Genomic DNA, 11,357 nt, shown 5'->3' on the forward strand with positions numbered 1-11,357 from the left:
GTGGAAAAGGAACTTGAATTTTAAGAATTAGTATGATAAAAATGAAACAATATACACTGTAGATATATGGCATTGTACTGTATTATTTAAGGTAAAATATAACTGAATATATAGATATTACAAGGCTATATAAATGTGCAGATATCTGGAGTATGTGTGTGGAAGCGAGGGAATAGTCCAGTATGTAACAGAGTAACTATGATAAGTTGTGTGTGAAGTACAGGGTGCAGAATGCTGTGTGAGTTGGATACAATAGGTGCAGGGTAAAGTAAAGTGCATGGTGCTTTATATGTAACTGTCTATTATGTCTATTGTCTATTATATCACTATCAGCTTCAGAAAAATAAGAGAACACTTAAAAATGATGAGTTTCTTTGATTTTACCAAATTAAAAACCTCTGGAATATAATCAAGAGGAAGATGGATGATCACAAACCATCAAACCACCAAACTGAACTGCTGGAATTTTTACACCAGGAGTAAAGCAGCATAAAGTTATCCAAAAGCAGTGTGTAAGACTGGTGGAGGAGAACATGATGCCAAGATGCATGAAATTAAAACTGTGATTAAAAACAGGATTATTTCACCAAATATTGATTATTTCTGAATTCTTAAAACTTTTAATATGAACTTGTTTTTCATTTTCAGTTTGCATTATTTGAGGTCTGAAAGCTCTTTTTTGTTATTTCAGTAATTTCAGTGTTTCTGTAAATAAATGCTCTAAATGAGAATATTTGTATTTGTAATTTGGGAGAAATGTTGTCTGTAGTTTATAGAATAAAACAACAATGTTCATTTTACTCAAACATAAACCTATAAATAGTAAAATCAGAGAAACTGATTCAGAAACTGAAGTGGTCTCTTTTTTTTAATTTCCAGAGCTGTATGTGTAATACATGGGTCTCATATTTAATTGTTCCCTGTAAACTGATTAGATTATATATAAGATTAATGGAGCATTAAATGTTTAATAGAATAAAAGTCCAGATGAGTAAGTAATGTAAAGTTGTAATATACTAAATAATATATAATCTCTTCCTCTGTGCCTGTCTTTCCCATATCCTTGTTATTGTGTCTGTAGTTTGATTGCTGTGGTGTGAATAGTCCTGAAGATTTCGAGGAGAGCCTCTTCCATGTCCTCAACCCCAGCCAGGTAGTTCCAGAGGCCTGCTGCCGGAAAAACAGCCACCTGGGAGACGTGAGCTTCAGCAACAAGGACGAGTGCCTCTCCGGCAACATGCTGTATCGCAACAACAAGGTCAGATACTCACCACAGGCATTTTAATCCAGTATTTAAATCCTAATCAATTAATTTCTCAAACAATAAATCACTGGTATAAAGTATTATTGACCTTTAAATTCCACATAAATGCACCATTTATACTTTTTATTTGTTTATTTGTTTTTATTTGATTTAAATTCTACAAGTTTAAGGAGGGAGACTGATAACACAACACTGAAATAAAGCAAGAAAACTATTCATTTCTATGCTGTTTGTGTGTGCACTAACACGTATAAGAGAATGAGAGAAATAAGAAAGAGATAATGATTAAAAGTGCGAGTTCTTAATGTGGTTTACTGCCACTAAACTACACTAAACTGAAGAATTAACACACAAAGCTCACACACATTTAATAAAACTTTTTTTATGTAATCTCATACTACTGTAATTCTCTGTTTCAGGGCTGTTACTCATCGGTTGTAGACTACTTTGAGATGTACATTTATATAGCCGGTGCCCTGGCTATTGTTGTACTTACAATTGAGGTAAATATTTTATTCTATTTTGTATCTGCAGGTATCAATAATGTATTAATACATGAGTACCTAAACAATCTAAAAAAAATAAGATTTATAAAAAATATATATATCTGGCGTACAATTGTTAAGAGCTGCTGCCCTCTTGTGGTGATAAAATAAACTACAAGTACCCAAGATCATCTCAACCATAGACTGTATATAAGTCTTTATATAAAAATCTGGGAAAAAATGAACAATGACAAAAAATCTGTAAACAATGTTATAGATACAGATTTTATAACTTTTAAAAATACATTATTCAATATATATACTTAAAACAAACAAATCTCCAGGCAGTGTCGGCTTTCCAGCGTAATGGTACAGAATGTTTAAAGAAGAATTAACCCCTCTACTAGTCTCCTCTTTTAATTGGACTCTTGAAAAAGGACACTTACCACCATCTTGGAAGGATGCAATAATTTCAGTAATTCCCAAGGAGGGCAAAGATCCAGAACATTGCAGTAATTACCGACCTGTTTCAGTCCTTAATATAGACTATAAGATCTATACCTCCATTATTACCAAACGATATATGACCTTTATGCCAGATCTAATTGACGAGTACCAAACAGGCTTTATTATAGGTCGCCAAACACAAGATAATGTCAGAAGAGCTCTTCATATTATTGATTCAATACAAAAGACCAAAATGAGTGCTATGTTGATTAGCCTAGATGCCGAGAAGGCTTTCGACAGTGTGAATTGGAATATTCTATATTTAGTACTGGAACGATTCAGTCTTACGGGAAAGAGAGCAAAAGAGGCACTCGACAGGGGTGTGGCCTGTCACCTCTCCTTTTCTCCCTATATATTGAACCTTTGGCGCAAGCTATACATCAGAGTGAAGAACTACAGGAAATTACCATAAAAGGACAAATACATATTATTAGTCTGTTTGCAGATGATATTATAGTTTATTTGAGGAATCCTAATACATGCTTTTTAAAGCTGATGGAACTGCTAAATACATAAGGAAGACACTCAGGCTACAAGGTGAATGTCAATAAAACACAAATTCTGGCTTTTAATTATATTCCCTCCCAAAAAATCCAAAAGATGTTTCAGCTGTTAAGGGAAGAAGAGGCAATAAAGTACCTTGGGGTAATTCTTTTAAAGCAACCCTCTCAGCTTTTCACAACAAATTTTGACCAGATCCATTCACAGATTAAAAGAGACTTGGAAATCTGGTCTATTTTACCACTAGATTTTAGTTCTAGAATTATTAAAATAATTAAAATAAATGTTGTTCCTTATACATGTTTCATTCTCTTCCCCTAAAAATACCGAAGGAAAGGTTCCAAATTTGGGACAAATTACTCAACACTACAACTGCCCAAGGACAAGGGGGGACTGTCTTTACCTAATCTTAAGGATTATTATCAAGCAACTCAACTAGGACCTATACTTAAATGGTGAGACAAAAACTACTGTTCAAGGTGGAAAGATATAGAGAAGACAGTTTTGCAATTCCCAATCCAGTCTCTGGTTGGTGATATGAAACTTGTAAAGAAATTACAAGGCTCGATAGACCCCATCACCACCCACACACTAGATATGTGGATTGATCTATTAAAAAAATACAAATTAGGACAAGTAGCACAATTGCTAAATTGGTTTGCCTATGCTGAGAGATTCAAACCAAGTCAGGCAGATCACACCTTTAAACAATGGGCAATAAACGGAATCACAGCAATGTGCACAATTGTCAAGAATGGAAATCTAATGCGTTTTCAAGAACTAAAACTAAATTTTGTCCTGAGTGATGGAGATTTTTTTAGATATCTACAATTAAGGAACTATTTCACAACAGAGTTACAAGGCAAACAAATCCCAAAGGCTCAAAATGCAGTCATTGATTCAGTAGTAAAGATATACAGTGGTATAAATTTCAGAGTGACAAAGTCTAAGAGAATGCAGTGCTTCTTCCACTGTGTACATTAAAGCTAAGTGGGAAAAGGAGCTTGGCGATGATATCACAGAGGAGTAATGGACTAGAATGAATATAACGCAACACACTACAACTAACTCAAGAATATGGAAAGAATTTGGATGGAAAAATCTGACTCGCTATTTTATAACACCTGAAATAAAGAGCAAACAAACTGGGCAACACCAATCATGTTGGAGGATGTGTGCGGTGGAAGTACGGTGGCCAATCATACACATATTTTTTGGGAATGTAATAAAATTAAGTGTTTTTGGGAGAAAATAAATTATACTATTACAGACATTTTGGAGTACCCGATTCCCAACACATGTAAGGTTATGTACTTTGGTGATATAAATAAATATGTCCTAAATAGTGATAGATATCTAACTAAGATCTTATTGATAGCAAGCAAAAAAGTAATAACACGAAATTGGTACAAGACTGAACCCCCCACTTTTGAACAATGGGTACAAACTGTTAAACAAATCTATGTACTAGAAAAAATTACTTTCAGCTCCGATTAAGGGGAAAAACATTTGCTAAGAACTGGAGGAAATGGGAAATGGATGACACCACTGAGTTAAATAAGAATGAATAGATCTAAGCACAAGAACACTGATTGTCCATACTCACTATTGTAATTTTATATATATATACTTATTTTATTTTCTGTTTTCTGGATTTTGTACTGTGGATATCACTGTGATCACCATTATTGTGAGTCCTATTAGTAGTGTGTAACAATATGTTTGCATCCAGATGTATATTGTTAAATATTGTGGAAAAACACTAAATAAACATTTAAAAATACATTATTAGTGTTATATATATATTTGTATAAGTAAGCTATCTGTATTTAAGAGCCATTTAATATTCTGACTGCAAACCCATTTACAGAACAGCATTTAGTGAATCTTCAGCAAATAACAAGTGAATTTAGGAGAGAAGAACTGAGCCAATCGTGACACACATCCTGCTGTTTATTTTTAGAAATAGTTTGCTATGATATTGAGGAAGTATAATTAAGGGAATTAAAAGTATGTTCAATTAGGTAAAGTACTAAAATTTTCTATTTAATATACTCAATTAAAAAACACATTTAATTATACTAAAAGTTCACTTTAGTGTATTTTTCCCAGTGTCAGTAAGGTATACACAATTTAGAATATACTTCAAGTGTATTAAAATGATCTTTAAAAACACATAATTAATTAAACTTAGGTTTAAAGAAGGTATATGAAAAAGGGATTTTACAAGGGTTCACATAGTTTGTGAATAATATTTTGTAATAATAATAATAAATTCTACACTGTTGAAAGCTGTAAACCTGTAAAATGTAAAAACTGTTCATGTTCACAACATGAACATATGCCCTACGAACCTATATACAAATATATTGTTAATGGTTTATTGGTTAATTATTTAATAATAATAACTAGAGGAAATTAAATGACTATGGTCTAGACTACTGTTCACAAACCCAACTACTTATTGATATATACCAATATATTAAACATGAATTATAATATATAATTGCAATAGTAAACATTAGCTTCTATAGAAACTAACCCTGTGTAATTTAACTTTAGATAAAAGAAAAGGAAACTTTACCTGAACCCCACAGATTACATATAAGATATTTACTTAGATAATTAAGTCTTAGCTAATTACAGCATGGATATCAGCTTATTTTATTTATTGTAACTATTTTAATTCTTGAACTGAATTACTGATTGCGTTTCACCATCATTTTCGCCAGCTAAGCTAAAGCTAGTCTGTCTAACCCAGCAAAAAGCTTGGTTTATTTCTTGGTTTTTATTTCACGTTACGCCCAAAAAACAGCCATGATTAAATAAGATAATTAGTACATGCCTTTTGTGTGTGTCTAACTGCGCAAGGTGTACTTTTCCTGATGTTATGATAGCAAAATCACACTGACACGCTCTAAATCAACCTACAACGTGCACGGTTGTCAGCTCTCCTATATCGATAAAATATGGCCCTGAGGATTATTAAAAAAGGAGGGAGCCGGGCAGAATTTACAAAACCTAACTTCCTAAATAAATGACTGGATGTGTAATATCCCAGTTACTTTAGCAGGAATGGATGGGTGTTAAAAATTGTACTGCATCCCGCCACTAGAGGGCGCAAGAGACGCAGTGACTACTGTTCTCCTGGGGCCTCATGTACTAAGACTTGCGTGGACTTCCTACTAAAATGTTCCGTACGCTCAGATCTGAAAAGTTCCGTACGCACAAAAAAATCCGGATTTATCAAACCGTGCGTAGGCAGAATTCCACGTACTTTCTCTTAGTACATTACAATCAACTTGAAATCAAGCGCAAATGCACGAAAACATCACACCTTCCATGACTCCTCCCTCAATTACGCAGAGTATAATGTTATATTATTATTATTATTATTATTATTATTATTAATAATAATAATAATAATAATAATAATAATAATAATAATATATACGCATAGCGTATAATTACCCATGTTTTAAGTTTTATTATTCTAAGATAAATGCTTTCATTTAAATGCTTTAAATGAGTTGCCTACCAAAAAGACACACGTCACACACTTAGCTTGTTTTCTTATGCTCTTGGAAATCTAAAACTGCTTATAAGCCATCATCATCATGGGCCAAAAAAACATAATGGTCACGGAAAATGCGCGCTCAATGAATTCGGCCATTAGCAGTATTTTCCAGTAATGCCAACGCTGCATCTCCAACAACTCCAGCACAAACCTGATCTAGGCTAAGTGGAAACACGTTAAACGATTATTTCTGTAAGACAATGAAACTGTCTGATTAATTTACTTTATTTTACCCAATAATGCTTACTTCAATGTGTGCATAAAGGATATCTTAATAGTTGTAATTTCAATGCATCGCCTCTAAGTGTCGCCAAATGACAAAAACACAATACATACGCACAAAAAAAAGGCGTACGCCCAAAACAAAACTTCCGTGGGGGAACGCACTTTCACACGTTCAAGTCAAATTTAGTACATCAGACCGTGAGCGTGAAATATGGCGTACGCAATGTTTTTGTGCGTACGCACCTTTAGTACATGAGGCCCCTGCTGTCTCCCCTCTACACTAATATACACACAGTCTGTGATCTTTACAGAGTGTAGTATTTTACTCAGCAGACTGAAAATATGATTTATTTATGTTATTAAAATTATGTTATTTATGTTTTTCCATTAATACTTACAGTATTTTTTACACCATAAGGCGCACTTAAAATCCTTCAATTTCCCAAAAATCTTCAGTTCTCCTTATAACAAGTCAAGTCAAGTCAAGTAGTTTTATTGTCAGTACTGCATGTGTACAGGACATACAGAGAATTGAAATTACGTTACTCTCCTTCCCAATTTTACAGCAGGTACAGATAATAGATATAATAAAGGAGAATGGGAGACACCATGTGTACAATACAGCAGGGACACAAATAGACATACATGAGACAAAAACAAGGTGCAGTGGTGTGGGGGAGGAATAGATATATAAATATAAGTAAATAAGTAAAAATAGATATATAATTATAATATAAAAGAGTGGGAGACACTATATGTTCAATACAGCAAGACACAATAAACATACGTAAGACAATAGTGCAACATTGATGGTGATTGAGATGGGATGACAGTAAAAATAGTAAATAACAGTAGTGCAAATACGGTATATGGTATATAGCTTAAGGCTGGTAAAGTGAATGGGTGCATAAGTCCTTAAAGTTCACAGTTTAATTAAGTGGAATTAAAGTGCGTATTGACAGTGCAAGTATATCAGTAGTGCAGGTGTTGTGTAGTGCAAGTCCGTTTGGAAGGGACCAGTACTTTGTGCATTGTAGTGCAGAGTTTCAGTACTTTATTAGTGGGGGGGTCAGGATGCTGAGTGAGTGTGTGCTGGGGGCAGGATTGGGATGGGGGGTAGAGCAGGAAGAGAGTTCAGCATCCTCACAGCCTGATGGATGGGGTTGTCTCGCAGTCTGCTGGTCCTCACCCCGAGACTCCGCAGTCTCCTCCCTGATGGCAGCAGGATGAAGAAGCTGTGTAGTGGGTGAGAGGGATCTCCTGCCAGACGGAGGGCTTTCCGTGTGAGGCGGGAGCTGTACAAGTCCTGAAGGGAGGGGAGAGAGGTGCCAACAATCTTCTCAGATGCTCTCACGATGCGCTGGAGGGTCCTGCGGCAGGATGCTGTGCAGGCCCCGTACCACACGGTGAAACAGCTGGTCAGGATGCTCTCGATGGCCCCTCTGTAGAAGGTGGTCATGATGGGGGTGGGGGCTCCAGCTCTTCTCAGCTTGCGGAGAAAGTAGAGACGCTGATTTGCCTTCCTGGCCAGTGACGCTGAGTTGGTGCTCCAGGAGAGGTCCTCTGTGACGTGCACACCCAGGAACTTGGTGCTGCTCACCCTCTCCACAGCAGTTCCGTTGATGAACAGAGGCGTGTGCTGTGTGTGAGTTCTCCTGAAGTCCACAACAATCTCCTTGGTCTTCTCTGTGTTCAGAGAGAGATTGTTGTGTTTGCACCAGGAGGCCAGGCGGCTCACCTCGCTCCTGTAGTGTGACTCATCGTTGTTGCTGATGAGACCCACCACCGTCGTGTCATCCGCAAACTTGACGAAGAGGTTGGAGGTGTGTGCTGGTGTGCAATCGTGGGTCAGCAGAGTGAACAGAAGGGGGCTCAGCACACATCCTTGGGGAGCCCCTGTGTTCAGTGTGGTGATGCTGGATGTGCTGCTGCCAACCCGCACTGCCTGTGGTCTTCCAGTCTGGAAGTCTAACAGCCAGTTGCACAGTGAAGTGCTCAGCCCCATACTGTCCAGTTTGTGTATGAGCTGTTGGGGGACGATTGTGTTGAATGCTGAGCTGAAGTCAACAAACAGCATTCTGACGTAGGTGTTCTTCTTGTCTAGGTGTGTGAGGGCTGAGTGGAGAACAGTGGAGATGGCATCATCGGTCGAGCGATTTGACCGATAAGCAAACTGGTAGGGGTCCAGGGAGGGGGGGAGCAAAGACTTGATGTGATGCATGACTAGTCGTTCGAAGCACTTCATGAGGATGAGGGTGAGTGCAACTGGACGATAGTCGTTGAAACAGGATGGCGATGCCTTCTTTGGGACAGGGATGATGGTGGTGGCTTTGAAGCATGTGGGAACCACCGCCTGACTCAGAGAGGTGTTCTAAATGTCAGTATAAACCTCTGCGAGTTCCCAGGCACAGTCTCTCAGCACACGGCCAGGAATGTTGTCAGGCCCGGGAGCTTTCCGAGCATTGATCCTGCTGAATGCTCTCCTCACACTGTCTGGGGACAGCGTCAGCACCTGGTCACCAGGAGGAAGGATGGATTTCTGGGCGGGTGTGTTGTTGAGTGGCTCGAACCTTGCGAAGAACCCATTCAGGTCGTTCAGCAGAGATGTGTCGCTGTCGCAGGTCTGTGGATGTGGTTTATAGCCTGTGATAGACTGGATACCCTGCCACAGGTTCTGTGTGTCTCTGCTGTCACTGAAGTGTTGGGAAATCTTCTTTGAGTACTGTCTCTTAGCTTTCCTGATCCCGCGGGACAGATTGGCCCTGGCTGACCTCAGGCCTGCCTGGTCACCTGTTCTGAAGGCTGCATTTCTAGCCTTCAGGAGCTTGTGGACTGGTTTCTGATTCGCTCGAACTGTGACGGTCTTGAGGTCGGTTACATCATCAGTGCACTTGGTGATGTAGGCAGAGACAGTTTCTGTGTACTCCTGAATGTCTGTGGAGTTGTTGTGGGTGGCAGCCTCTCTGAACATATTCCAGTCTGTTGTGCTGAAACAGTCCTGAAGTCAGGTATTAAGGAGCAGTAAATACAGGAGTTTCAGTTTAGTTCTCCAGCACAGATACTGGAGCTGTATTAGCTACTAACCGCACTAATCACTAGCTCTTTAAACATTCAGAGATGAGTATTATCGGCCTGTAGTTTGCTGCTAACCCCGGGTAACACTGCTGGAGCAGCATTAGCATAAGCCACTAACAACGCTAAGCGCTTGCTCTTATGTCGCTCAGAGGTGAGCATATTGTGTGTTTACCATGTTAAAACAAGCTACGTGGTTTACGGGGACACTCAGGGTTCCTCAGTTTAGCGCTGTGGGGCGGCATTAGCCGCTAAACATGGCTAGCATGGCTAAACATGGCTAGTAGCAGTTAGCTACTAATGCTGCTGCACCCAGCCTTATTTGGAATCTGTATATATAAGCTTACTGTAAATAAACAGAAGCGCTTTACTCACCAAATAAACAGTTTTCAGGAGAGAAATCTGTGTAGATTAACATCCAGCACTTGTTTTGACTTTAAAAGAAAATATATATTTTTAAGAGTTACAGTTTTGTTTACTTAGCTTAGCTTAATTGGAAGGAAAACATTGCGACACCACTGTTCCTTACTAGTGTTGCATAATGCGCCTTGTGATGCGCCTTATGTGTGAAAATAAACCAGAAAGTAGACTTACATTAATAGTGCACCTTATAGTGCGAAAAATACGATAGTAAAAAATAAATAAATAGATAAGTGTTCATTTTTTTCAGTTTTTTTTTTGTGCATTGAACGTTATTTTATTGTTTATATCTTTCCTTTTTTTTATTAATTTCACAGTTGAAATTGTGATGATTAATCTAACTGCTTTGTTTCTGTTCTGTTCGCAGCTCTTTGCTATGATTTTTGCGATGTGTTTATTTAAGGGAATCCAGTAAGCGCACAGTGGACGTTCTTAACATTCTAAACTTCAATAAATGAATCTGCGAGACCCGAACTTCCCATCTGGCCATTTGAGGTGCTGAGTGACAAACACACCAAACAGGATAAAATTCAGAACAGTAATTCAGTGGATGTGAATTATTGTGTGTGTAGGTTCACGTGTTCTTCTGACCAGGATTTTATACAGACTGGTTGGATAGAAGAGGATGAAGACTCTGCTCTGGTTTTAATGCAGGGTGTTTTTACTGAGCGGTTTTGACTTGTTTTTGTAAATATTTGTGTTTATTGAGAATTTCTCTCTCTGGTCGGGTAAAAGGCCACACCTTTCACCCTTCACATGCATCATCAGCAGCTTGTCAAACAAACATGTTAACAATTTTGAGGTACAATATGTCTGTACAATATTGTAAATATTCACTTTTTTAAATATTCATGTTGTGATTGTGAACATCCTGTGCTTGCTCCTTTCCCCGTTTTTACATTTCCTTATTTTTCATTGTATTGATTATTGCTACGGTGCTTGTGTGTGATTTTAAGATGGAATTTACATCTGTTTGTATGTATGTATTAAATCTGAATGACTAATGAATAAAAGTTTTGTCTTATTCAACAGTTATTAGCAAATGACATTTTCTTACAAACACTGTATTTTATTGAATACCCCAACCCCAGAATTAAAAGTAATCCTGCTCCACATTTGATTATGTAGCTGGATGTATTTGCAAGATCTGTCTTGTATTAAATTGTGATCTTTTGTTATTTATGCACTGATGTACGTAAAAAATGTTTTTATTACTTCTGAAATGCAGTGTAAAATATGAACAGTTGTTTGCTACTAGTTCTGTGCCAAGTTCCAGGAGTTTTTATTAAAGTCAAGCTGGAAACAA

General features: G+C 37.5%; 1 protein-coding gene across 1 annotated transcript in view; it reads left to right on the forward strand.

Moving 5' to 3' along the window:
- Positions 1 to 11,357, forward strand: part of tspan18b (tetraspanin 18b) — a 37,606-nt gene extending 26,249 nt beyond the window's left edge. The window contains exons 7-9 of the mRNA XM_022664362.2: positions 1,082 to 1,258; positions 1,684 to 1,767; positions 10,419 to 11,357. Of these exons, the coding sequence (XP_022520083.1) occupies positions 1,082 to 1,258; positions 1,684 to 1,767; positions 10,419 to 10,466 (309 nt within the window). The 3' untranslated portion in view covers positions 10,467 to 11,357. The remainder of the gene's footprint in view (positions 1 to 1,081; positions 1,259 to 1,683; positions 1,768 to 10,418) is intronic.

This window comes from Astyanax mexicanus, unplaced genomic scaffold, assembly GCF_023375975.1.
Source record: "Astyanax mexicanus isolate ESR-SI-001 unplaced genomic scaffold, AstMex3_surface scaffold_37, whole genome shotgun sequence".
Lineage (NCBI taxonomy): Eukaryota > Metazoa > Chordata > Actinopteri > Characiformes > Acestrorhamphidae > Astyanax > Astyanax mexicanus.